Here is a 27,659-nt window from a genome sequence, read left to right as displayed (position 1 = left end):
GTGAGCAGACTACACGTGACAAGTGGTCTCCAAAGCCCTGCGTTTGCGCATGCGTGTGGACACACACACACACACACACACACACACACACACACACACGCACAGTGGTTAGTGTTGCGCCGTTCAGCCGGGAGGCCGTGGGGGGAGGTCCTGGCAGCCACATGCACCGGCACTCCTGCAACAGGACGCGTCCTCAAGCCACCGACAGGAAGGGGAAGAAGAAGAAGTCGAAGGCAAACTTCACGGCGCCGTGCACGGTGCTGCGCCAGTCCCGCTCGACCTTCACGTGCCGCCTGGCTGGTGAGAGCTGCGCCATGCAGTTGAGGCAGCTGATGGCCTTGAGCTCGAAGACGGGCCACTTGCTGCCCAGGCGGCCCTCGAGGACGGTGCTGAACTCGATGACGCTGCCCTGGCGCAGGTGGAGCAGCACGTCCTTGAACTCGCTGCTGGCCCGCAGCACGATGTCCTTGGTGACATCGTCCTCCTCGGGGCCGCGGGTGCCGTTGGCGCCACTGTAGGGCATGCCCACGGTGAGCTCGAACTTGTGCCGGTCGAACTTCTTGATGTGGCAGGGGTGCTTGGCCAGGAGCTTGAGGCGGCAGAGCTCCTCCTCGGCCGTGGAGACGTTGCCCGAGCTGCAGGACGGGTAGGCCTCACCGTAGAGGCAGCGCACCCAGTCGCCGATGAAGAGCGGGAGCATGCTGATGGCCGACTCGGCGCTGTTGTCGATCTCCGTCACGCGGACATACTTGAAGCGGCCGGTCCACGTGACCCTGTGGCCCTCCAGGTGGCTGCACAGGATCTGGGTGCGGGCCATGTTGGTCTCCTTCCAGGCCCTCGGCCCGCACAGGAAGCCGTACTGCTGCCAGGTCAGCGTGGAATTGTAGACCTTCATGCCCTCCGAGCGGTACACGTAGAACCAGCAGAAGAGCACGATGGCCGTGATCCACACCAGGATAAGCTTGACGATGGAGCTCCGTGTCAGGGACTTGACCATCTCCACCACGGAGAAGCTGGCCTTGGTCCACCAGCGGACCAGCAGGGGGATGCTGCAGACCACCACGGTGACCGCAATCTTGGTGAGCTCCAGGGACAAGAACCAGTGGGCCAACCGCACCACAGCCATCAGCGCCAGGCCGGCCGCCAGGATGGGGAGAGCGAAGAGGAAGAGGAAGTAGCCGATGGACGCACGCACCAGCCCCAGGCCGGTGGACTCGAGCAGGACGACCACGGAGAGCTCGCACCACATGAAGCAGACCAGGTAGGGGACCAGGTAGCAGTAGGTGCCCTTGAAGTTCCTCAGCTGGGCCATGCGGAAGAAGAGGTACAGCAGGTATACATAGAGCAGGCAGGGGAAGCTGATGTTCAGGACGATGAAGTGGCCGACGGGCACTGTGAAGAAGGTCTGGCCCAGGAGCTTCAGGTAGCGCCCGTCGACGGGCACGGTGGGCAGAAGGGAGAGCAGGCCGGCCGCCACCTCGGTCACCAGGGCCCTCCTGGTGTAGGGCTCGGCCGAGGTGCTCAGGCTCATGTAGCTGGTGACCGTGAAGAAGACAGACACGACGGCCAGCTCCGAGCAGGGGATGCAGTCCTTGCTGGCGATGGGGAAGGAGAAGATGACGAAGAAGACAGACAGCAGGAAGTGGACGTAGGGCTCCAGGTGGTTCCAGCCGAAGTTCCCCTCGGCCTGCTCCACGTCCAGGTTGGGCTCGAATCGCAGGAGCAGGCTGGTGAGGGCACGGAAGCTCTCCCAGGCCTTGCTGTCCTGGAAAACCTTGAGGGTGCAGATGACCATGGAGATGAAGGACAGGTAGAAGACGACCAGGGGCACGAAGAAGGCGAAGAAGTCGATGGTGAGGTTGCTGACGATGAAGAAGAAGACCAGGGCGTTGATGTGGTGGGTAGGCACGAGGGTGGACAGCCAGTGCACGCCCGCCCGGGACGCCACATCAATCAGGTACTCTTTCAGCTCCATGATGACGTGCAGCGGGTATCTGACCACCTGGGAGGAGGGGTGGAGACAAAGGAGGGGCACTGGAACGCAGCCAGGGTGGGAGCCCCACTCTCTGCCGTGTCACTGCTCTCTGTCACTCACCCGCACTGCCCCCGGCTCCGGGCAAAGTGAACTCACCCGCCGTTTCAGCCACGGCCGGGCCCTTGGTCCGCACGGTCCTTCCACCTGTAACACCCTCTGCAGGTGGCGATGCTCCACGTGGTCTCACGAACCTTCCCTCGATCCCGCCCAATCCTGCAGGGCCCGGCCTCTCCCTCCCGCCCACCCCTGACTCCCAACCGTCCACCAGGGTCTCCAGACTTAGGAGGGCTGGTCTTCCCTACGAGACCTGGGGCGCCTGGCAGAGCCCACCTGGCCCCCTCCTCCCTCCCCACGGGCCTCACGCTTGCAAAGATGACAGAGCACCGGGCTGCCTGCGTCTCAGTCACCCCTGTGGAGCGGACTTCACCGAGCCTCGGCTGCTCACCCACCCACCAAGCGGGAGAGGAACCGCTGCTCTACCGGCCTACGCTGGGCTCTGACCGTCCCGGGAGCGGGAGCGGGGACTGCGGGAAGGAGAGTTCGGCAGCCATGTGAATGGAAACGGTTCAGCTGCGACGGGGCGGGTGTGCGTCTTCACTGCGACAGGAGGCCCGACGCCAGCCGCCTGCACCACCCACCCCTGCACACCCGACTGCTCAGAACAGACGCACAACCCTCACAGCCACGTTCAAGGGCAGCACCGCTCCCTGCCTTGGGTCCCACTCCCCCGGCCTGTGCTCACTGCAAAAAGCCGCAGAAACCCTCGGCCTTTTCCGCAACAGAAGACGAATGAGGGGCTGTGAGGGAAGCGAGGGCGATTCTGCCACCCAGGGTGGCCCCTATACTGGCCTGGTTCTCTGTGCAGAATCCCAGAGGCTTCCAGCCCCACCCCGGCTCCGGGGAGACGGGAGGGAAGCCGAAGGGGGTGAAAACAGAAAGTAGCCGTGGGCAGTGCCAGTGCTCACTCGGGGTGGCAAGGAGAACCACACCAGGGACCGGGTCCTCGCAGAGGTCACCCACGCCTGGGGGCAGCAAAGCCCCGCTGCGCCCGGGTGAGGTGGGCAGCACAGCCTCCACCCCCACCCTGGGGACAGACTCGCTCTGCCCCACCCACCAGAGGGCCAGGAGGGGCAGGGATCCTGGGGGTGTACAACTGAGTGACAATACTGCGGTGTGGCCGTCATCTGCCCAAGAGCCGCGGCTGGCAGGGAACTCAGGATGACCAGGACCCCCGGGAGCCGCCAGGAGAGTGAGTTCTCCAGATGAGGGTGACCCGGGCTCACAGCGGAAACAGGAGCGTGTGAGACTGTGTGTGTGTGCATGCACGTCTACAGACACACACGCGCATGTACACAGAGCTGCATTCCTCCTTACGTGTTTGTGACGGTCCACTTACTCTCTGTTTTAGAATGAGCAAGAAAATGAACAAACCAGTAAACCAACTAAGGGCTCCCCCAGCTCACTGGGGCCAGCTTCCCAGAAGCAGACACAGCACTCACCCCATCTGGAGGCGGCGCTAGGGGACATCGGACGCCATAAGGTTAGCCTTGGTGGGGATTTCTGACACTTGCCAGACAGCAAACCAGTGCCTCTGGCTCTGGCTTCCTCTGGAAGGGGCCCCTTCGGCCCAAAGCCAGACCCACCAGCTGAAATGCAACAGCGATGGAAAGAGCCCGCGTGTGCATCAGCTGCGGCCTCTCGGTTAATCCCTGTGGACAGGGCCTTTCTAACCAGACAGACGAGAGGCGCCCCAGGGCGGCTGTGCCCACAGCCGTTCTCTCTCTGCACAACCAGCACCGGACAGCTTTGGGGGAGCTAGCCTGGAGGTACCCAAGTAGCTGGGACCTTAAAACTAATCTGAAATCCTGTCCTAATGCTCAAAACAATTCACACTATTTTTTTTTTTTTTTTTTTTTTTTTTGCCCATAAGGCCACAAAATCACATGGTTGAGAGGACCTTTAAAAGACACAAAGCTTCTAGAACCTGATGTCCAATGGTGCCAGCCTCTGCCTGCACAGTGAGGCACCTGGGCCACCATGCCAGGAGTTCTCTCCTTTTAAGGTCCCAATTCTGTCCCTTGTAGCTTCTACCCAAGCCCTACTTCTTGGGGCCGCACCAAATTGTGAGACTAGAAACCTTTTCTGTAGAGAAAGCCCAAACAAATTAAAATGAACTTTTGTTTGAGCAGGAGAGAAATTTTTAAAAATGAGTAGGGGGGGCTTCCCTGGTGGCGCAGTGGTTAAGAATCTGCCTGCCAGTGCAGGGGACACGGGTTCGAGCCCTGGTCTGGGAGGATCCTACATGCCGCGGAGCAGCTAAGCCTGTGAGCCACAACTACTGAGCCTGTGCGTCTGGAGCCTGTGCTCCGCAACGGGAGAGGCCGCGACAGTGAGAGGCCCGCGCACCGCGATGAAGAGTGGCCCCCGCTCTCCGAAACTGGAGAAAGCCCTCGCACAGAAACGAAGACCCAACACAGCCAAAAATAAATAAATTAATTAAAAAAAAAAAAAAAAAATGAGTAGGGGGACTTCCCTGCTGGTCCAGTGGTTAGGACTCTGCGCTTCCGCTATCAGGGGCACAGGTTCGATCCCTGGTCGGGATCCTGTATGTTGCGCAGCACGGCCAAAAAAAAAAAAAAAAAAATGAGCAGGGAGTCAGTTCACGAAAGCACAGGAAAGGGCAACCTGGCCAGGGCTGTGGTCACCAGTCGCTCGGCTAATGTGAGAAACCGAGCAAACAGCCTTTTACAACCGGGGAAGCCAACCAAGGAACCCACCGCTCGCTCAGCAGGTCGACGCAAGTTCATCTCAACTAGACTCTGCTCGGACCTGGGTGAATGTTCATGTGCTGGATTCTCAATAATTTTATACAAAAACGTTATGATTTTAAAATATTCCTGAATTCATCTTTAAGAAGGTTTCATCTGTCACCAAAGGCTTGAGAAGAGGCAGCTCGGAGCCTGGAATGTCCCTGGAGGTCACGTCAGCTCGCAGAGAGGCATCTGGCACTTCCCACTGGGGTGCTGAGGACTCCGCAGGCACGCGTCCTTTCTCTGTCCTCCAGGGCGCTAATAAAGGCTGGAACAGCTTTTAGTTCCAGGAGACACCTGCTATGATTCATTCTCTCTTTTTCCAAAGGCTTTTAATGAGACAAACTGTAAAAGAATCAAAGTGCTCTGACAACTTCAAAAACTGAAGAAAAAAAAAAAGAGCCTTATTTCTTTTTGGAATACTTTAAATCTCTTTTTCCCAAAAAGGACTTTCAGATATCTTACAGCACTGAGCTTGTTACCAGTAAGGAGGGTAACATAACTTGCTGTCCAAACCAGGATGCTTTTGAAAGCAGGCATTATTAGTAATTATGCCAGAACAATGCAAACTACAATGTCCAGGCCAGGACCACCTGGCCCATGGGTCTTCTCCCACTACCCTTTCACCTTTGACCCTCACTGGCATTTGGGGAGCACCTCCTCTTTGCGAAGAACCACAGCAAATGCTCCACCTTCCCTCGCTCATTCTAATAAGAAAACTAATGTCATTTGTGAACACACTTAGCCCAGGCCTGCTTCAATAAGAAGCAGGGGGGCTTCAATAAGAGCCATGACCTCCCTGGTTGGCTTCCTGGGCCATCCCGACCCCGCGTCTCAGAACCTTCACCCTGGACACCCTACCTGCCCTCAGGGACTCTCACTCAGCTCGCTGGTCCTGAGCGTGGCCTTCCCACCCACCTCTCTGGGCTGCAGCATCTCTGTGGAACTTGCTTCCAAGTCGGCCTCCCCACCCACCGAGGGCAGCTTTCTGAGCCTCCATATCCAGGCCCCAGCACGGAGCTTACACTGCGCTGCCTCTGGGACGGCGACACATCAGCACACTTCCTGTCACCAGCCCCGACGCCGCTCGCACACCCACAGCCCACTCTACCACGCTGACGGCAGCTCACACACGTTCCCAGGCAGCTGGGGATGCACAGAACCTGACGGATTCTCGCGTGACTAACGCCAGGACCTCTGTGACGCTTCGTCTGCTCAGAGGCCCTTGTGCTGGCCGGGGACCTCCTGGCCAGTCGTGGTGATGGACCTGTCTGGGGCCAGATAGCCAGACTTCTGTAAATCCTGGTGTTCTCGGCAAAGTGAGATACAGACACAACTAATTCAAGCCCGTGAGCTGAACTGGGGGAAATCTGGTGAAGGGCAGTGTGGCCACACGGTACATCTGCACCCTTAGTCACAACCACGTGACCAGGAAAACAAAAGCTGTGACACCAGGGCCACACGAGCGGCCACTCCTGGCTGTCGGCACGCGTCTGGTTAAGCCTCCCTCGCTCCCCGATGTCACTGCTGCTCGCTGGCCAACGGTGTAAGCGCACGCTCCCCCCTTCAGGTCGGCCCTCAGTCACCTCCCTGCCACTCTCTCCGCACCGCACCCGGCTTGCTCCCCGAGCCCCTGCAGATCCAGATAAACAGGCACCACTGCAGGGGCCTCCTGGCCGCCTGAACACAGCACTCTGCTTTAGGGAAAAGGCATCTTCGAGGAACTGACCTCCACTCTGTGCCATAAACGGATAATTTTTCAAAATGACAAAGTCTAAGTGAAAGGCGGCCTCCAGTGCACAGCATCCTGTTCCCCCGACGGCGTTTGGCAGGGAAAGATGAGAAGGTGCCTGTGCTTGTCCATCACTCACTGAAGCTGCCCGCCCCGACAGTGCCCTTGGTTTCAGAGCCTGAGCGCACGTGAAAGGCCTCCCTTCACAAGGACGCGTCCTTACGCAGTTATGGGGACGTCCCTGCAGGACGGGCCTCCGCAGGGACAAGCTACACAGTCCCTGAGGCCCCCCACCTACAGCTTCCCGGGGAGCGCTGGGGGGCGCAGGGGGGCGCGGCCCGGGCCGAGAGCCCTCCACGGGCGCCTCCAGCCACGCTCACCTTCAGGCGCAGGGGCAGGTCCTCGGGGCTCTTGCCTGCCAGCTCGTCATCGTCGTCGTCCTGCAGGAACAGGTCGGCGGGGATGACGCCCTTGGCGTACTTCTTGGTGATCTCCACGAAGTCGTCCAGCGCTATGTAGCGCTTGGCTAAAGCACAGGAGAGAACACACGGGGTCTGCGAGACTGCAAGCACTGCCACCCCGCGTGGCCAGGCGAGCAGGGGCACGCTGGCTGGGCCAGGCAAACCCCTCCCTGGGCCCGGACGATGGGAGGAGAGAGGCAGACAGGCCTGCCGATGGTCCTCCTCGCCTTGGTGATGTGCTGTCCCTCCCCCGAAGCGGCCCCCTCCCTAGCTCTTCAAGCCTAGGGGCTGCCTGAGCCCAGCTCCAATGCTGACTCCTCGGCCACCTTCACCGCCAGTGCCCCTGTGACCCCTTCCCTCCCTCGGCCCTGGCTCCTCACGGCACTGACGCCCTGCGGCCCAGCCCCCTACTAACCCCTCCAGTCAATGCGCATCCTCTGAGGACCTACTGTGTGCCGGGCCTACTGTGTGCCAGGCAAACCTTCATTACCTCCGCCCGCCATGTTCTGCCCTCTATCCCCCACCTCCCCACAGCCCGTGCTGGGTGCCCCCAGGCCTCTGCCTGTGGCGTCTGCTTGGCCTGGAGCACCCCCCCGGTGCCCTCCGAGGGCTAGCTGCCTCCTCACCCTCGCTGGCTCGGGCGTCCGGCGTGCTCACAGCCCCCGGCAGCTCTCTGTCCTGCAGGGACTGTCACGCTGCCCTCCCTGTCCCTCCAGAGTGCATGCTCCCAGTGGCAGGGTCCAGATCCCAGAGCCCACAACACTGACACCCAATCAACAGCCCCAAAGGGACTGAAAATCCATCACGCCTCCAAGACCCTGGAGGCCAGGCCTGGACTGGCAGGAGGGAGCAGACACGGCACGCGGGGCGGTGGGAGAAACAGCACGGCAAGAGGCGTCGCAAGCGCAGGACCGGCGGCCATACTCACATTCGCTGCTGACCAAGCGCTCTAGCACCCGCCTCTGCTTCTGCAGCGACTTGGGGACGGGGCCAGGCTGCACCCCTCCGTCTGCAGGGGACAGAGCGGATTGAGAATCGGGGCAGGCTGACCGCCCCATTCCCTGCAGCCCCCCGGAAACCTGCCAGTGTGTCCCGGGGACTGCAGGGCCTGGTGCCTCCACGCAGCCCTGGAGGGCAGTGCAAGGGCCACCCCTCAGGACTGTCACCTCTCAGCTTCCGCCCCCAAGAGTGACTCAGGCCCCACAGGGCACAGCCCATCCCCTGTACGGGCGCGGCCTTGGCACTGGACACACCACACCCTCCGGTCAGCCGAGCCTGTCCCCATACACCTGTGCTGCTCGCGTCGTCACTTGGCGTGATGCTCCCTGGAGGAGGAAGTGCCCGCCCCTACCGCCACACCCCCAACCTGGCAGGCATTCACCCAGCTCCCCCGCGCCGGGCTCCGAGGTGCACCTCTGCAGGGGCGGGGCGGGCAGGAGTGGGACCAGAGCGCAGACAGTGACACCGGGAGAGGAGGGGCACTGGGACTGAGAGAGGCCACGGGAGCCCCGAGCGGACGTGGCCAGTGGGGGCGGGGCAGCACGTGCGGGTGGCGCTGAGGCCTCACGGGGTCTCGGGCTCCACACGGGGCAGCCGAGCCTGTCCAGTCAAGCACGCCTCTCGGGGGTGCTGCCACCCGGCCACCTCTGCTCGTCAGAGGGGCAGGTCAGACAGGAGTCCTGCCCTGAGCTCCCCGGAGAAGGGGCGGTGGTGCCCACCCAGCAGTCCTCTCGGATGGGTCGGCAGGTAGCTCTAGCCCCCAGCATCTACCCCTCGGGGCCGGAGAAGGCTGGGCGAAGCCCTGGGCAGAGAGTCATTTTCTGAACAGCGGGAGGCAGGGGCTCCCCGAGGTAACGGAGTCACAAGAGTCAGATGCCCCCGGCGCCACCAACCCAGGGAAATGGAGAGGCCACACCCAGTCAGGGACGCCCGTTCTCCTGCCCCATCTGTCCTTCCGGCTGCTGCCCGTGCCCTTTGCGGAAAGCCGAGTTAGGAGGAAGCAGGGAGGACTGCAGAGGCTGGCGATGAGGTCCGCCCTGGAGAGCCTCTTGGGGGTTCGGGGACCTAGGTCCCTGCCCGCACCTCTCACCCTCCCCGCACTCCCTGTCCCTCAGGAAGAGCAGGACACCGTTGGAACGACAAGGCCTGTGGCTCTGCCTGTGGGCAGGAGGGGAGGAAACCCCAAGGCTCAGAGCAAATCACGGGAGCACCAGGGGAAGGGCCTGCTGGGCGCCCAGACCTAGGACTGAGCCAGAGCTCAGGGCACAGCTCAGGGCGGGGACCCCGGGAACAGGAGGATGCCCAGGAAGGACCCTCCCCGGCTCTACAGGACACCTGTGAGGTCCCCACAAGAAGGTGCCTGGAGCCCGCGCTTCGGCTCCCATCGGGAAGCCCCCAGGACTCCAACACAAAGGCCCAGGAGGCCGCACGGCAAGGCCGCGTACCGTGCTCGTTGACCTGGCCCACGTTCTCCAGCAGCTCCGACACGGCCACCTGCTTCTTCTTCTTGGGGTTGAGCTTCCAGTACATGACGAGGGCCGCCTTGCGCACGGCCCGCTCCAGGTCGGTCTCGGAGGAAAGTTGCCTCACCTCCTGCTCGTTCTCGGAGGTGATGCCTGAGAGAGGGGAGGCATCAGAGCCCTCGCCTCACCTGCCCAGAAGCCGTCAGCGACACCCCGGCCCTGGCCACCCCGCTTGAGGGGGTTGGGAAGGGATTCCTGCAAGCGGCTTTGCAGGCACCTTTGTTACCAGGGCTGAAACGAACATCTGACCAAAAGGGCGTCTGGCCAAAGTCCCGGCCGGTGGGCGGCTCGGCCTGGCCTTTCAGCAGACACTCACCCAGCGGCCACGGTGGCCTGGTGCTGGGCGAGGACGCCCCATCTTCCTGGCTTGCTCCCCTCCCCATTGCACCCTCACAAGGACCCTCTGGTGGGGCGCTGCTGTCCCCGCCTTACAGATGGAGAAACCAAGGCACACAGGGGCGGCCTGGATTGCCAAGGCCACCGAGTCAGAGAGGCAGAGCCGGTCTCAGACCCCAGTCAGTCTCACTGCAGTGAGCGGCCCGCGTGCAAGAGCGGGGCATCCCTGCGTCCACAGCGCCGGCCCCTCCTAGGGCAGCCAGGAGCAACTGTGTCCCTGCACAGACGGCCCTTTCCCAGGTAGGCACGACTCACCCACGGAGAGACCGGGAGCAGGTCTCATGGGCTGTCAGGAGCTGCCTTTCGCCCTGCTCCCCAGCCACCTGGACGTCAGCATGGCCCTTCCAGAGGGCAGTGAGACTAGGGATGGAGGATTGGGTTTTTTCTCCTTTGAAACATCTCCGCAACTTTCCACCAAGCCGTTTCCTTTATGATCGGTAAGCACTCAACTGTGAGAAGGTGGAGGGTGTGGGTCGCACGAGGCCTGGCCCCCTCCCTCACACGCCCTCTGGTCCTCGGGCCTGCCTTGGCTCCCTCAAGGCCTCTGGGAACCACTGGCTCCAACAGTGAGCTGTGCAGGCCGCACTGACTCGACCAGCCAGTGCGAGGCCATCCTGCCTGCCCTGGAACGGGAAGCTGGCTTGGTGAGGAATTGTGGCTAGCAAAATATGACCATTCCGAGTTGTCAAAGGCATCAGCCTAAGGTCCAGAGGGAGTAGATTCTATATAATAAATGTTACTTTAAAACATTACAATGCAAAACCAGAAGAAAAAAATACCAAACTGGAGAGCACGTCTCTCTGGGTTTCAACGTGATGGGTAATTTCTATCTTTATGTTTTCTATACAGTTCAAGTTTTCTCTGATAACAATAAACACTTCTACAATCTGAGGGAAAAAAGGCCCCTTTCTGACACACACTTTCATCTTTCTTCTGAGGTTTGAACCTTCAGGAAACACTCTTCCCTGACACCAGGAACGAGCCATTTCCCTTGGGCAGGATAACCTAGTAAGTGTCCACACGTGGCCAGGCTACACATCACTGCCCCCCCCCCAACACCCAGACCCATCCTGGCGGTGAGTGCCAGCCTGAGCGGGTCTTCACTGGCCCACGGTCCCCAGCTTCTCGGCTCAGACTGGATGGAAAGTCAGTTCAGAAAGTGCCACTCTGACCTCAGGCCCCCGTCATGTTCTCCAACTTGGCTCCAGGATCTACTCCTCAATTTGGAGTAGAACCCAGAGGGTATCTCCTTGTAGACACCACCACAAGTTAAAGAGGATGAAAATGGCTTCACTCCCTAAATATCCCATGTTATACTCCAAAAATGTCTAAATGGCAAAGCCACTGGCATAACAGAAACCACACTCATTGCTCAACGGCACTGCCAGCACCAAGTTTTCCTGTTGCTATTTTAGCTGTTAATTTAGCAAAGCAGCACGGCATACCTCATGCATCCCCCCAGGCCTCTTGACCCACCTTTTCTGTCCGCCAGGCACCGGCGGAGAAGCTTGACGGCCTCGCGCCGGCCCTGCTTGGCGGCGAGGGTCAGCCAGTCGACGGCAGTGCAGTTGTTGACCTCTTCATCCCCGTCGCCGGCAAGCTGCAGGTAGCGTTTCCCCACCTGCAAGCAGGACCCCGTCACGCCACGTGCCGCAGCGGCCCCCATGCACAGCGCCCGGGCTCCCACTCCACGTCCTGCCCTGACCTGCTCCCCGCAGCTGGGCAACCTCGGGCTCCCCGTCCCTCTCCGCCCAGTGCTCCCAGCCAGAGGGGGGTGTCGGGACCCCTCCCCCACTGATGAGATGAGAGAGGCGGTGGGGGCATGAGGACAGGCAGGAAGCAGAGATGGTATCAGAGGAGGTGATGCCCAAGATCAGGTGGGAGCTGGACAGAGGAGGTGAACACGTAGTGCTCCCCAGAGGGCGGAGGGAAGAAACAAACACATCATGAACACGGAAACGCAACAAACGGGGGCCTGGCACACGGCGGGCACAGTCAGGCCAGCTCCCAGCTCCCAGCTTGCAGGCACCAGCTTCTCCCAGACACACCATGCTGCAGGCCGCGGCCTGAGTCTCCCACGGACAGCAGGGCTCACCTCCGTCTGTGCCTTGGGGTCCCCAGCCTTGGCCTTCTCCAGGACCTCTTCAAAGGGGGTGTCCACATCTCCCTTTGCAGGCCCTTTAACACAGGAAAACAAGCAGATGGACTGTCACCAAGCTGGTCCTTGTCACTTGTCTGAGGAGGCGAGGGGACGGCAGGAACAGACTTCAGCCCCAGGTCAAGAGCGTGACAGCAGATGCAGAGAGAACGCGCCAGGAGGCTGCTTTCCTGGGAGCAAGGACCACAAAGCTGCCAGGGGGCGGTTCCAGTAGCTGCTCGGAGCTCGTGGTGGGAGACAAGGGACAGAGGGGGGCACCAGGAACCACCGTCGCCCCCTCAGCTCACTGCAGCCGGAGCGGCTGAGCTCAGGCTTGAACGGAGTTCTAGAAAGATCCAAGGGCTCAAGTTCAAAAGCCCCTGACCTGAAGAACCTGCACCCCAATGCCCAGCACCCCAATAAACAAACCAAATTCATGTTTTCCAAGACTGTCGTCTATATACACGAATGATTTTTGGAGGTCATAATCACAGTACATACATTTTGGGGTATATATATATATATATATATATATATAGAGTAGTGAATCACAACCAATTTCCCATGTTGCTCTGCAGTGAAATGTACCATTTCAGTGGCTCAGAAATCCCATCAGGGTTCTGGGCCTCTCCTCTCCATCGGACCTTTAGGTTATTCCCATACTCCCTAATTTTATAAAACGGTGCCAACAAACCATTCTGTGGGTGTATTTTTTATTGGGAGGTCATTCTCCCAGCATAGGTTCTTCAGGTGAATTACTAGGTCCAAGGGTCCAAACGTCATACAGCTCGTGCTATATTTTCTTTGTAAAAAGCTATCCTAAGTTACAAAAGTGTCACGTAACTTCATCGATTTCACTACAGCCTCTCCTGCAGTGAGTAGCATAACAAAGTTTTTTTTAAAAGATCACTTTTTACCAGTCCCTTTCTTTGATTTAAGCAACCAATACCCGGGGCCTATGCCCGACACCACACCTTGCCTCAGCCATTGCCACACCCCACCTTAGCAGGTGCCTATTTGGGACTAACAGAGTCTTGCTCTCTAGACATTTCTGGAAACAGAAGGCAGAATTCAGGGAAACATGAACAGTCCCCAGGAACACCCACCAGATGACCAGCTTTCTCTACCCCTTCATCCAAGCCTTTCCCAGAACCAGGTCCGCCAGGCTCAGAGCCAGCCCCTGTGTGCAGGGTGCCCAAGTCTACGGCACCCAGGAGCCCAGGGGGAGACAGCAGGGCAGGGGCCTAAAGCGACGCAGCCTAGGAGGTTCAAAGGCAGAGAGGTCACACCCAGTTTGGAGAGGACACGGGGGCCAGGCGGGGGTGTCTGGGGACGGCTCAGAAGGAGGATTCTTAACGAGACCCACAGGTCAGGCACCTGTACTGAGACCCTCTTGGTGGACAGCTTGCGCACATGATGATACCTCTCCCTGCGGAGTTCAGGCTGGGTTTCCTTGCCCAGGTCCCAGGGACCTAACCCAGCGATGGCTTCAGGGCCCAGGACGTCCACCCCATCCCATGGCCCCAGACCTTGGTGCTTCCCGAGTCATCAAGGTCAGTTCTCCCTTTGGCTGCTGTCACCCCTTTCAGCAAGGGCGGGAATGAACTTTCTGGCCAAGGGCTCAGACTAAAGAGAACAAATGGGAAGGGTGGGCTCGCAGGGAAGGAGGGTGTGTGTGTAGAGAAATCTGACCTGCGTGTGAATCTACCCTTAGCGTCAAAGTGCCGCGTGACAAAGCGAGAGTCATTTTCAATCCCATCGTCAATATCCATCCAGTAGGACGGTTTATGAAGAATGAGACACTTCGTATTAACTGCCTGGTCCAGAGTTGGCGTTCCCAGTGTGCGTTCCTTTCCCCTCCCCGTGTCCCACCTCTTGGCTGACCCCAGGGCCTTCCTGGCTCACTGAGGCCACACTTCCCAGCCCAACACCAGGCACCTCACGGAGTTCACAGCTCTTTTCTTGACTAACTAAATTCACAAGTCCAAGGTCCTTTTTATTATATCAGAATATGGAAGCTTCAAGCACAGATCTGTTGACTAAAAAGATTATTCTGTCCGTGATTAATTTTTCGCAGACATTGTCCATAGCCTGACATCGCAAGAAGTCTCCTCAATATACAGAATCTCTTTGAAACATGCACCTCCCCTCCCTCATTACTCTGCTTTCCATTTGGCACTGGCAGAAATAGGTCTACAACCACTCAAATGTTGGGCTCATGCTGCAGACCAATCGGGGGGTTCTGGCTTTTTCCATCTAAGGAGAACACGCACATAAAGAACACCTCCAGAAGCTGGCTGCGTCAGCGGGGACACCGAGGGCCACTGAACACACGAGCTCTCTGCAGGCTTGACCCTCATTCCTGGCCTCTTCCTAACCCTAACCTGATGTCCCCTTTGGGGACCCACCCTCCTCCACTCTCACAGGGTGGATGCAGCAAGCCCACCCGGCCCATCCATCTCCCTGACCACAGCGGCAGGTTCAGGGAGGGACACAGACCCAAGCCAGGACGGTGGGGTCTGTGCTGGCTGCTGGGCAACATCTCTTCCTTCTGCCGGATCTCAGCTGACAGACACCAGCTTGAAGCCCGAGGGCTGCCCCGGGGGAAGCCCACCTGAGAGTGAGGTCACGCAGGAAAGCAGAGCTGGGGGCAGATTCCCAATCATGTCATCTGAGTCCCTTGGATACTCTACACTGTGCAGACATATGGAACTAACAAATCCCCTGCACCCTGTTTTGTTTTGTTTTTTTTAATAAATTTATTTTATTTATTGATTTATTTATTTATTTTGGCTGCTTTTGTTCTTTGTTGCTGTGCGTGGCTTTCTCTAGTTGTGGCGAGTGGGGGCTACTCTTCGTTGCGGTGCGCGGGCTTCTCACTGAACTGGCTTCTCTTGTTGCGGAGCACAGGCTCTAGGCACGCGGGCTTCAGTAGTTGCAGCACGCGGACTCAGTAGTTGTGGCTCGCGGGCTCTAGAGAGCAGGCTCAGTAGTTGTGGCACGCAGGCCTAGTTGCTCCGCGGCACGTGGGATCCTCCCGGACCAGGGCTCGAACCCGTGTCCCCTGCATTGGCAGGCGGATTCTTAACCACTGCGCCACCAGGGAAGCCCCACACCATGTTTTTGTTTTTTTGTTTTTGTTTTTTTGCTTATGTTAATTTACATCGGGTTTCAACATCACTGGCAACCGAGAGTGTCCCGACTCTAGCTCAGTTTTGAAAGTCTTTCTATCAGTCACAAAACAATAGCAGAGCTGCATGGCCCTGGGTAGTCTCCTCACATCTGCGAGGATCCACAGAGGACCAGCACACCCCCTCCTTTATACTATTTATCTCCTGCGGATCCCACGCATTTGAGAGACTTGTATCCACCACACCGCATTAGTAAATGATGCTCATTTTGTCATGAAATGGGAGGAGAGTCCCCAGGATGCTGTCCCCTCCCCCCAGCACAGCCCATCTCCATTTTCCTGCGTCTCTCACGGTCCCACCAGCCTTTACGGAGATGATCTGTGTCCCGCAGGTCTGACCCATCTCCGTCCCCCAGTGTCAGACACAGCTCAGCAAATGCTGAACAGATGGAGGGATGGACAGGGGACCGACAAGGGAATGGTCTCAAGCTTTCATCTCTGTCTCTCCAAATCCTTGCACAGGGCCTGGAACACAGCACACGCCTGGCCTGGAGACTGAACTGCCAAGCTCACCTCCCTGATCTGAGCAGGTTCTGAGTAGAAACAGACGAAGGTGGGGGGTGAGCAAGTCATGCTCCCACTCCTCACCCACCCCAGGGCCGTGGGCTGGGGAGCCTCAGGCGTCCCTTCCCAGAAGTCCCGAGGGCTCTGCCAGCTCCCCAGAGACGGCTGAGAGCAAGAGAGAAGCCAGCTTCCATTTTCCACAACTGCTGAGATCTAGAGTTGCTGGAGCACATTGTTTAAATTGTTGAACGCACGCCAAAGGCTCTTAAAAGAAGAGCACGATCTGAAACACACAGGAACTGTGACGCCGTACCCCTGTCTCTAGGGGCTGCTGCCCTTCCGCTGCCTCACTCGCTGGCCCTGGACAAGGCCTTAGGCTCCCTAAGGCCTTGGACCTTAGAGTCCCTGGTCCTCTCCCGACACCCACCACATGGGCTGCGGTGAAGGGAAAGGTGATAAGAACCCAAGGGCATCCCACGTGTCCTCCTCATCGCTGTGGGCGGCTGGGTCACCTTGCACCAGGGGGTGTCCCAGCAGCCTTCGTGATGCTGACTCTGGTTCTCATGAACACACAGGAAGGACAATCCCTGCGACCCCCTCTTTTCCAGGGGCTGGCTAAGCTCCAAGGCGGGGCTCCCGGGCAGGAGGTCTGAGCTTCCCACAGGCCCAAGCAGGGGTCATGGACCTCGCCCCTCATCACTCACCCAGCAGACGTTTACTGAGCATTGGCCCCAGGCCAGTCTGAGCTCCAGGAGCCAAGGGCACTGAGCTGAAGGAGGCAGGACCCCCCGCCCTCCCTACCCACCCAGGGGCCAGACGAGGACAACCACATTCCAACAGCGCAGGCTCAGGGGGGCGGTGGAGGTGCCAGGCATCATCAATCCTGATGGCAGGGGCTTCCTGGAAGAGGCGACACTCAAGACTTGGAATGCAAAGGGGAGGTTAAAGGTAAGGGATGAAGGGCATGCTGCCAAGTTTCCAAAGGTCCCAGGAAGCCACCAGGCCGGAGACAGCCTCACCGCCCCTGCCATCTGTCCTCACGACAGGTCATCCTAGAGTGAGGGGGTCAGGACTCCAGTCAGGGTCAGGATAAAATAATGCAGGTACAAAACTCCCTAAATCATCAATAGCCAGCACCTTGACCGGACAAGGAGAAAGCGAGTCGTTTGTGGCTGTGGCTTGTCCCCAGGACAGCAGGGGCTCGGCGCTCCGCGTCCGCTCCCGCACCACATCGTCTCCTGACCTTCCCATCCCGCCGTCCCGCCCTGAACCCCGCTGGGACACTGCCCCGCCCACGCCCTGCACCCACCTGGCAGCTCCAGCCAGACACCTGGAGTCAGCCCAGCTTCCTGGGGCCTCTCCACCTGCCACGTGCCTCCCTGCCGGCCTCGGCTCCCACGGGTCATCTCCACGTAACAGAGGTCATGCTGCTCCTCTGGTTTAAACCCTCTAACGTTCCCCAGAACACCCATTCTCCTTATCCCGACCATTTGAGACCCCACTCAGCTGGCCGACCTCTTGACCCTGCGTCCAACCCCTGCCCAGAGCCATCAGCCTGGGAGCCCTTTGTGCCCTGCACGCCCCTCTTCACTTACCCTCCCTCCTGGCGGCGGGCCCTGCCTGCCTTGCCCACTGTCTCCTGCACCCGCTGAGCAAGCCCCTGGTCAACACTGGGGTGACCGCTTCCTGCTGTGTCCAATTCAGTGACAGTGACGCCACAGAGAAAAGTGACGCAGCAGGGCCCAGATGTGGCGGGCCGGGACCCCGAGGGTGCCAACTGGCCCAGCACTTGCTCAGTACTCCCCGCCCCTCCCTTTGGGGTCAGAAGCCACACAGAGACCACATCTGTTTCCTGACTCTTCTTATCTGAAACTGGCAGTCTTGACTTGGTCCATCCTCCGAGGCTGTTTTGCTTCACCCAGATTGAAACCAAGCGCGTTCCCAGCCCCGGTCTCCTGGCCCCGCAGCCGTGGGGTGTTTGTGGCTGGCCCGAGATTCCGGATCAGGCCCTGGTCTGCCCAGAGGCCTTGGAGACGAAGCAGAGAACGCAGTGATCTGTGAAGGAGATGTGGAGATCAGAAGAGCCCAGTGGGCCGCGTTTCTGGGGACAATCAGGCACTAGTCCGGCGTGATGGAGCCGCAGAGCTCAGGCCCTCTGCACCCAGAGCTCGGAGGTCCGTGCTGCTCCGCTGGGCATGGGGGCAGCGTGGGACAGGAGACTGGGATCACCCCTGCGCCCATCACTCAGCACTGGCCGCTTTGGCAAGTTGATGGCTCAGTTTCCTCATCTCTAGATGGGGACGAGAACGGAGCCTCCCTCTCGAGCTACCGCAAGGGGTCACCTAAAGCCCCCAGGTCCGCAGTGCACATGGCAGATGCTCCCCACCACGGGTCTGGGGCCCCTGCATGGGGCGGGGGCAGTGCTGAGCTGGGGGTGCTCACCTCAGGCAGCTGGCTTCTCAAGGGGGAAAACGAAACGGCAAGGCTGGGCGAGCTGGAGAAGCGCGGGGCGGCGCCTGGGACTTCCCTAACTCATACAGGGCACCTGGAGCAGCGGGGGCCGAGAGAGTCACGGCGTCCTGCCTCGTGCAGGACACAAGGAAGCACGTGCGCACACATGCACACGCACGCACACGCACGCACGCACAGCTTGCAGCACAACAGCCTCCTGGGGGAGAGAAGAATCCGACGCACGCGTGAAGCCCCTACACCCAGACACAGAGCCTGGAGCTGACACTGAGACCGGTCGCCCAAGAGGGACTGAGTGGGGCCGTGAAACGGGAAGGCTGCCCCGACGTGCAAGGCAACACCCCAGGAGAAGCCTGAATAGGAAGCGGGACGGGCTCGGGGGGCAGGAGGCTTGATGACATCCATGAAGCACATCAAGCTCCAGGCACGGACCCTCTCCGTGCCACCAGGCAGGCACCTAAGGGACGAGGGGCCTTGACTCAGCACCTCGTCCCGTGCGCCACGCTCAGAGCACAGGGTCCCAGCACGTGGACTCCACATGGCCGGTATGACTGCGCCCACTTTACAGATACAGAGACAGGCTCAGCGAGGCCTCCCAGCTCCCTCAAGGGCACACGGCTCAAGGCCACCAGCCCAGCCAAGCGTCCCTCCTCTGCCATCTCGGCCCTTCCTGCACCACCTCACGGCCCCGACACTCAGTAAATAAACAGCTCACGTGGACAGACGTACTCCAGAGTCCCGGCTGGGGTGCACGGGAGACTAGCACTGGCACCAAACCACAGAGCGTTTTTCAAACTACAGACTTCGGCCCAGAAGGTCACGGAACCAATTTCACTGCCCACAAGCAGCATTTGTTTTTAAATAAAAGCAACAGAATGGAGACTATCAGACAGCAACACACACACTAAGGACAAGCATGGTTTTGGAAATTTCCGTTCCCACTGGACGTGTGCGTGTGTGCGTGCAGGCACACGGGTGTGTGAGTCCGGTTACGACAGCACACGTCTTTCTTGCTGTGGGAGGAGGTCAGAAAGTCTAAGAGGCGGCAGTGCCTTGAGAGCTGGGTAGGATTTCAACAGGTGGAGATGGCGATGGCATATTCTGGGCAGAGGCTCCCATGTGGCAAAGGGGAGGTGGGGGAACAGGGAAGGCGGAGGCGGATTTGGAGAACGTGGGATGGTCTCGGTAAGCAGGGAGGAGAGGGCGGTGATCCACGGAAAGAAGTCACAGGGCTTTCACCACCCACAGGGCTTTTAGACCCGATGTCCCCAGCGGGCTCCGTTCTGATCGCCGCCCCTGTAATCGGAGCCAAGGTCCCTACTTCGCAGGGTTGGTCGCTGTGAGAATAAGACAGACGCACTGAGAAGCACCGGGTGGATTATTAGAAAAAGTGACACCGACACCAACTACGTTTTCCCCAAATATCACCGCCAGAGGCCCAGGGATCCTCCCTTTCTTGGAACTCACAGTAGACTTGGGGGTTTTTCCCTACAACAGCCCCGAAAGCACAGAGGAGCCTCTCACACAAGGCTCCTGTCACAGCCCGTTGCCTGGTCCTGCCCCCCGCTCACTCCTGGTGTAGCTCAAATCGCAGGCCAGACGCGAGGGCATCACCAATCTGAGCCTTCCTTCCTTGCTGCCACCCCGTCACCTGGGAGGTCCGGGGCTCTCTCTACCCCAAGCCCAGCCCAGGCGAGGCCTTTTCTTCCCTCTGGCCCTTGCCCGTGCTGTGCCCTCTCTCCCCAGGCTCACTCTTGCTCGGGCGTCATCTCTTCCCACAGAGCAGGTCCCCACCTCCCCAGCGCCAGGGCCAGGGCCACCTCTATGCTCCCCACGAGACCGTGGACTCCTCGGAGGCAGGGGGCAGGCCTGACTCACCTGTGCTGCCGATGGCCACTCAGGGCCAGCAAAGGGCCGTGCTCAGCGAGCAGCAGGTGGACAGAGGACGGACCAAACCCTGGTGTCCCTCTCCCAGTGGCAGCTAGGCTGCCAGCACCACAACCAGCTGTCCCGTCGCACCCGGGTCCCCACGCTGTCTCATCTCTTCCCCTGGGACAGAGTGGAAACCTGAGGAGGCCCAGGAGTGGACTGGGGGGGAGGGGCAGCCCTTGGCAGCCTGGCCTGGGGATGGAGGATGGTGGTCCAGAGGGCAGCGGGGACCTGGGCCTGGGCCCAGGCATATTCCAGGCTGGCAGCCGTCCCCAAGGGGAGTGGCCACATGGGGCCCGCAGACCAGGCAGAGCTGCCTGACTGCATGGCCCCTGAGCAGTGGCCACGGCGGAGAGGGAACAACACGGGCTGCCGCGAGTGCTGGGCGGGACCAGCTGGGTGGGGAAGACTTCCTCCTCCCACCTCCCCCCGTACCGTGCCTGGTGGGGGCCCTGAGCAGGTGGGAGCTGGTGCATTTGATTATAAATAAAATAAGGGAATGTGAAGTCTGCTGCAGCCCAAGTTTGTGAACTTAGGAGCAAAGCCCGCTGCGAGGTGAGAGTCGAGGGGCCCTGGGCAGAGCAGGTGGGCCCCCGACCACAGGGGATGCCCTGCAGGAGGAACCTCGCAGGGGGGTCTGGAACACATGCCAGGACCCGGGTGCTCGCCCTGCTTCTAGAACAGCCCCAGGGGAGGACAGTCCCGCTTCCCAGGCCCCACCCCCTTACCTGTTCCATCCACCCTTTCTTGGCTCCTGGCATGCGAGGCCTGGGGCCCAGCCGGGGCAGCAGTGTCTCTCACATCTGGTCCAGGTCCAACCTGGGGTCCGGGAGCTCGGGGCGCCCCGCTCTTCTCCTGCTCCACCGAGGTGGTGGCATTGAGCCGTGAGCGGGCCTGGGGCTGTGGCAGCGGTGGAGACTGTGGGCCAGAGGGGCTCGGAGGACGGGCACCGGAGGCCATTCTGCAGCGAGAAAAGAGGAGAGTCAGACACATGAGGCCAGCCAAGCCCAGTCTGCTCTGGCCTCTAGTTTCTGGTAAAGAGAGGGGACGGAAAAGGGAAACAGGGTGGGGGCTGCCCAGCATTCTATGTGATCTCATTCAACCTCACAACAGCCCCCGTAAGACACTCCCATTTTACAGGGCAGGAAATCGAGGGAGGAAACACTCAAGGCCGGCTGGCTTGGCAAGTCCCACAGCAGGCATGAGCCAGGCCCTAAGTCTCAAGGCCTTGAGTCCCTGCCTCACCAGGCATGAGCCACGGGACCTCGGGTGTGCTCATCTGAGAAGTGGGGATGTAGAATGTCGTGAGGATTCAGTGAGATGGTCCACACGGAGCCCCGGGCACAGTGCCTGGCTGTGCTGGGATGAAAGCTGGCCTCCAAGTACGTCCACCCAAAATCTGTGAAGGAGACCTTGTTTGGAAGAAGGGGTCCTTGCAGATGCAATCACGGACCTTGACATGAGATCATCCTGACTTAGGGTGGGCCCTAATCCAGTGACTGGTATCCTTATAAGAAGAGGGAAACACACAGACAGAGAGAGGAGGGCACCACGTGAAGGAGGAGGCGGAGATCAGACAGATGCAGCTGCACGCCCAGGGACGCCAAGGATCGCCAGCAACACCCGAAGCCAGGAGAGGCGAGGAGGACTCTCCCTCAGAGCCCCCAGGAGCAACCAACCCTGCCGATGTCCTGATCGTGGACTTCTGCCTCCAGAACCATGAGACAATAAATTTCTATTGTTTAAAGCCACCAAGTTTCTGTAAATTTCTTACATGAGCCCTAGGAAATGAATACACTGGCACAGAGTGAAAGTTAAATAAATGTGAGGAGAGGGGAAGGGGAAGAGGAGGGATAGGGAGGGCGAGGGGAGGAGGGAAGGGAGGGGAGGGGGGAGCGAAATGGGGAGGGGAAGGGAAGGGGGGAACACGGCCCCTGGAGCCAGGATGTAGTCAGACCTGCCCGACTCCCAAGCCCTCCACGCTAGGCCTGAACCACAGAACAAATATCAGGGAACTTGAATGCACCAGATATGAACACATACTAGATGTGGAGTGACGGAAACCATGAAGCTGGTGTGTCAGAACAGATGACTGGAACAGACTGGCGAGCACAGAGAGTCTACAACAGGGGAAAGGGCTCCATTAGTCAATAATGCCATTTAGCAAAACAGCAAAAACCACCACTGACACAATTAAGGGCAACCATGAGCCCCAGACGGTGGGGCTGAGAGCTCTAGGAGTTCCCCAGCCAGGGAACCAGGATCAGACACAGACCCTGAAGAAGTTGGGACCACGTGCACTGTGCGGGGGATCCCCAAGGATCCCATGACCCTCACCACAGCCTCAAGGCCACATCCATCCTCTTCACTGAGATGAGGAAATGAGCACAGAGCAGGGAAAGCCCAGCAATGAGGAATCTGGCCCCCAAACTAACCCGTGGTAGCTGTCGCCCCCTTGGCTGTGTCCACCAGCTCTGTGGTCCTGAGCAGGCCACGTCCCTCTCTGCACCTCAGCTTCCTCAACTGTAAATGGGGACAATCGTCTTACACTTGGGGACACTGTGAGGACTACATGAGACCAGAGACCACAAGGGGCCAGGTTCCCAGGCATCCCCAGTGCCCAGCTCCAAGCTCTGAGCCTGCCCCGAGCCTGCCAGAGTGGGTGCCTGACACGTGTCCGCAGACTGCTGACACAGCAAGAGTCGGAGGGGGCCCCAGGCGCCACACGCCACTTCCCCGGGGCTACACAACCATGTCTGCTCCATTCCTACTAGAGATGGGTCCCAGAGATCAGATCTCTGTCTGCCAAAGAACCCTGGAGATTTCAATCTGGACATTCCTCCCTCAGAGGGACTGAGCCCTTATTTTAAAACATCCCCCTGGCTGCAAACCAAAAGCATGTCAAGCCACATGGATCTGCTTGGAAACCAACACAGTGCTTGGTGCTATTTCCAAACACCAGGCTTCCCGGAACCAAACAAAGAGGCAACTTTTGTGAAATTCACCATCTGGCTGCACAAGCAGACCCATTGGGCACGTGGCCAGCTGTGGGCGGGGAAAGTCAGCCGGTGATTTAGCAGACAGAACCCAGTTGCACAGGTCACTGGCTGACCCGAGACAAACCACATGGGGCCACGTCTGACCTGGAATTTCAGGAAAACACAGGTTCTGGCTGGCCTGCTGGGCTAAGTAGTATGCATGTCACATTACAATCAAAATAATACTGCTTAAAGTAAAATCTCTGGTTAGTGAGAATGGATGAATAAAGGAGGATTAATTTTCAGGTTCCCTGAGAGTTGGCCAAACCCTTTTTGAATCAAAGACCTTGTTATTTTAAAACAAACGAAATGATCCATCGCCATGAATGGGTCACAGGGAGGATCACAGGTGATCTCCCGGTGGAGGGACCCGCGTGGTGTCTGGTGCTTTCTTTTCTGTCTTCTTTCCTGTGACACTGGGGGCCCTGAAGGCAGGGGCTACATCTCATTCACTCAGAATACCCGCCTGCTTGCCTTGCAAGGTACACCCGAGGCAGCCTGGCCTGGGGGAAGGAGCCCGGCTGGGGAAGAGCCTGCCCCATCTCACTGTGTGATCGCAAGCAGCTCCCTGCCTCCAGCCTGGCCCCAGACTCCTGGCCCCAGACTCCTGACTGCGGACTGAGAGCACCAGCATGCCGCTCCAGCCCAGCTCCAAGACTCCTCCGATGCCCACGAGTGGGGCAGTCAACCCACGCTGCCGCCCCATGACCGGAGCAACGGCTTGGAACCTGTCACTGTGTAAGATCCAGAAAACTAGAGTGGCCGGCATTCTTTCCACATGAGCACCCAGGCGTATTTTTATCCCATCAAAACACAAAATGCCAGCATCACGGAGCTCGGCTGAGGGGCTGCCACCCCCTGCGAGGGCTGCTAGGATCGTGCATCTACTGACACGTGGAGAATGATCTCACGTGGACTTCAGCCCAAGCTCTCTAACCCTTGCTCAGGCCGGCCCCACTCTGCTCTCCCCCCAGGGGGGCCACCCCGACCTCTGAAACAAGCCCCCATGGGAAGCCTTAAAGATGTTCACACACCCTCTGAGCAGAGCCTCCACCATCAGGATCCCAGACCAGGGGAAAAACCAGGGATGCCCACGGTTTCACATTCACCCCACTTGCTGCTCCTCCACATCCACGTGCCACTGTGGACCTCCACGTCTTTGCTCTTACAGGGCACCTCTCTGGTGTCCATCACAGCTGTACTTTCCAGCACCGTCCAGAGAGGGCAGGTGTGAAACTCACAGCCCCTCCAGATGGTGCTACACTATATAGCTGTTAACCACAACCTGTATAAAAATGTTTAAAGATAAGGAAATGTTTGTATGACACTGTTAAGCAGGATTTAAAGCAGCATGAGCTACTGCCCTGAGTCTATTTAGGATGAAAACAAACTTCATCTGCACAAAAAGATGCAAGAAAATGCCCCCAAAATGGTTATACTATGTCTGGGTGAAGAGACTACAGGTAGTTTTATTTTATTCTTTTTCTAAATTTACTTCCCTAATTTTCTATAATGAACGTGCAAGGTTTTTGGAATTACCACAAAATGTTATTCTAAAACCCGTCTGTGACTGAGCCTGAAGGGAGAGGGCCCAGGGGTTCCCAGGGTCTGGGATGTCTGCTCTGGCCTGGATAGCCCAGCAGCCTGGCACAGGGCTGCTCCTCAAGACAAGGGCACATAGCCCTTGGAGGTACCTATTTTTGCCCCAGAGTATTAAGGGCCAAACCAAGGAACATTCCGGCTCTACCCAATGTGCCAATTCCCAGGACTAAGGGGGAATCAAGCTGGAAATGCTCCTCGCCTGGCCGGGGTGGGTCAGCGGGCAGGGACTGTGGGCCGATCCTGTGCCGGGCCCCAACTTGGGCCTCCCGGGCCCCAGAGAGGATCCTATAGGGCCTGCCTTGGAGAACTCAGTCCAGATGGGAAGGATGACACCCAAACTGACAACCACAAGGAGGGAGCTCTTGGGGGCTGCAAGCACAGAAGGGGGCCACACTCAGTGGTGGAAAAGGGGCAGGATGAGTGGCCTTGACTAAAGCTTTAGGACAAGCAGACATGAGCCAGGCAAGGGTGAAGGGAGGGAGGAATGGAGGTGTGTGGGCATTCCAGAGGGGGACTGCCCAGGAGAAAAGGCAGCGGACATGGCTTAAAGGCAACATGGCTGGGAAGGTGCGGAAGTGACTCTGGGGAGGGCGCACAGGAAGGAGAAAAGAGGCTGAGCGGGCAGCCAGGAACCTGGGGCAGGTCCTGAGGGCCTGAACAGTGCCAGGCTTAGTGTGGGGTTGAGCCTAGGGCAGAAGGAAATGCAGGCTGGTGCTGCAGGGCAGTGGCAGTTAAAGAACCATCAGGGCTGTATGGGGACTGGCCCGGGAGACCAGGGAGGGAGCTGGGTGGTCTTCCAGGGAAAGTGAGGAGGGCTGGCCTAGGGCAGGCATCTGAGTGCGCTCCTGGGCCAGGAGAAACAGAAGCACCACCAACTGAACGTGGGCAGGGGGGAGCAGAATGGGGCCTGATTTGTGCCCTGGGGCCATGGTGTTGGTGCCACTTGCTGAGGAGGGGACCTGGGAGAGGGGAGGGAGCCATATGAAGCATAGAGCAAGCTCGCTAACATAATTCTTACCACCGCAATCGTGGACCAGGATTTGGTCTCTGTCCCACAGCACAGGCATTTTGGGGGTCAGGGATTGAACTAGGTTCCCCTCTGTGACCAGCCCCAAAGGCCTGTCCAGCCCTGGCCTGGGAGGGGCAGGGGAGGCCTGAGTGGGGAGTCCTCCACATACCCTTCCATCCTGGGAAAGAAGATGAGATGTGGTCTCCCAGCAACCTTTCCTGTGTCCAGTCAAAGGTCCATTTGCTGGGGGAGCAAGTATATAAAGGAACGTTCTTCTGAATCCCTGGTCAGATGCCAAGGGGCTCCAGTGAGAATCACAGCCCCCTGGAGACAGAGCGGACAGGACGGGCAGTGGAGAGTATGGCCTCTGGGTTTCTGTTGGCGTGGCTTCCTCGCTGAGGCTGCAGTGAGGGCGGGCAGCCAGCACACTGGGTACCCAGGGCATCGTTCCCTCAGTGATGCATCCCAGCGGAAGGGAAAGCCCTTTACAAATGGGCCAAGTGCCAGGGGCCACTGCCCAAGGTGAGGAGAGGCAGGCACGGTTCTCAGCGCCTGCCCAGGGGCAGAGGTCTCCCACCAGGCTCTGCGTGAGCAGCTGTGGGGTCTTAACTTCCTCATGGGTCAAATAGGGATATATAATTCCTACCCCTAAGACTAATGGGAGGGCCAAATACTGTACAAAGGTTAGTTCCTCAGAATTTCTTAACATCAACTACAACAAATGGTGTGAGAGGGCCCAGCTCCACCACACCCAAAAGTCAGATTCCCCAGAAAGTTTCCATCTATCAAAACAGAAATTGATGTTCCTGAGGGCCAGGTTCACACCAGCCAGGGCCCAGGGGCTGCCACTGCCCCTCACCATGCCTTACTGAGGAGGAGCCCCAGGGGGAGAGTAACTGCCACACAGATTCTAAGTGGGCAGTGGGGGCTTCAGCCTCAGAATCTGCCCCCTCAGGAGGGCACGTGGCCGCTCGGGGAGTGAACCCCCAGAGCGCGCGCACACACACACACGCACACACACACTCAGCAGCCCCTAAGGTGCCCGCTTGGGGAATGAACCCCCAGCGCGGGCGCGCACACACACACACGCACACACACACACACACACCCAGCAGCCCCTATGAGGAGGCCCAGGCGCCTTCCAGCGGCCCCGGGGGCACTGAGGGCGGCCCGGGGTCCCAGAAAGCCCGCCGACGGCCGCGGAGGAAGGGCCATGACTGGGCAACTCGGCACAGGTGCTGTGGGACGCAGGGCAGGCGCGCCCCCTTCCACTCACCGGGTCCCCAGCGCCACGAGCCGCCTGCCTCTGAGGCTGGTTTTCCCGCCGGCAGTGGGGTTTCTAAGCCAGGCTCGCGGGCGTGACGGTGCTCGGAGCGCGCGGTGCCCCGCGATGCCCGGGGTGCCCGGACACCGGACTGGGGACGAGGGGGCGTGCACCCCGGAAGGAAGACGCGATCGAGGCCCGGGCAGGGGTTGCCGTGAGCGTCGCGGAGAAGGCGGGACCCCGGCCCTCCAACTTCTGGGGAGCTTGCAGGGGACACTAGTACCAGCCGCCCGTCCGCTCAGATGGGGAAACTGAGGCCGAGGCGGGCTGCAACTCCGGGTGCTCCCGGTTCTCTTACCAGCCCCCCCTGCGACCGCCCCTAGCCGTGAAGTACTTACCGGCCCGCGAGTAGGCCTCACGCGGCGCCGCGACGCCCTTGGGCTTCAGAGCTCGCTGTAAAGTTGCTCGAGAGGAGCTGGACGGACCGGGTCCAAAGGGAAGCAACCGCGACCGAGCGGGCGGCGCCGGTTACAGTGGCAGCGGGAGAGCTCTGCCCACAGC

The 27,659-nt window shown here is 59.2% G+C and overlaps 2 protein-coding genes across 4 annotated transcripts in view; one reads left to right on the top strand and one right to left on the bottom strand.

Moving 5' to 3' along the window:
• The window catches only part of PPP2R2C (protein phosphatase 2 regulatory subunit Bgamma), a 165,710-nt gene extending 153,176 nt beyond the window's left edge, over window positions 1-12,534 (top strand). The window contains exons 9-12 of one of the 3 annotated variants that reach the window (XR_005019940.1): window positions 3,444-3,575; window positions 10,909-10,964; window positions 11,449-11,562; window positions 12,132-12,534. The gene's annotated coding sequence lies outside the window, so the exon portion shown is untranslated. Of the gene's footprint in view, window positions 1-3,443; window positions 3,576-10,805; window positions 10,965-11,448; window positions 11,563-12,131 lie in introns of all 3 variants that reach the window. The other 2 variants (XR_005019939.1, XR_005019941.1) reach the window with 2 other exon arrangements.
• Window positions 48-27,659, bottom strand: WFS1 (wolframin ER transmembrane glycoprotein). The gene is made up of 8 exons (XM_036852379.1): window positions 27,497-27,659; window positions 20,914-21,146; window positions 12,052-12,134; window positions 11,433-11,577; window positions 9,483-9,653; window positions 7,967-8,047; window positions 6,958-7,103; window positions 48-2,002 (listed from the first exon to the last, which is right to left on the bottom strand). Exons 2-8 carry the CDS (start codon window positions 21,143-21,145, stop codon window positions 194-196), a joined length of 2,667 nt encoding a protein of 888 aa, XP_036708274.1. The 5' UTR covers window position 21,146; window positions 27,497-27,659; the 3' UTR covers window positions 48-193.

This window comes from Balaenoptera musculus, chromosome 5 (assembly GCF_009873245.2).
Source record: "Balaenoptera musculus isolate JJ_BM4_2016_0621 chromosome 5, mBalMus1.pri.v3, whole genome shotgun sequence".
Classification (NCBI taxonomy): Eukaryota; Metazoa; Chordata; class Mammalia; order Artiodactyla; family Balaenopteridae; genus Balaenoptera; species Balaenoptera musculus.
The sequence above is the reverse complement of the archived record's forward strand: the minus strand, read 5'-3'. Positions and strand labels throughout refer to the sequence as shown.

Bases quoted from the DNA above. Each gene is read 5' to 3' on its own strand.
- WFS1 (XM_036852379.1), bottom strand. From the start codon at position 21,145: ATGGCCTCCGGTGCCCGTCCTCCGAGCCCCTCTGGCCCACAGTCTCCA. The intron at 7,104-7,966 runs GTGAGTATGGCC...CCTGTGCTTTAG, and splicing joins GCGCTTGGTCAGCAGCGAAT to CCAAGCGCTACATAGCGCTG. The intron at 2,003-6,957 runs GTGAGCGTGGCT...CCCTCCTCCCAG, and splicing joins ACCTGCCCCTGCGCCTGAAG to GTGGTCAGATACCCGCTGCA.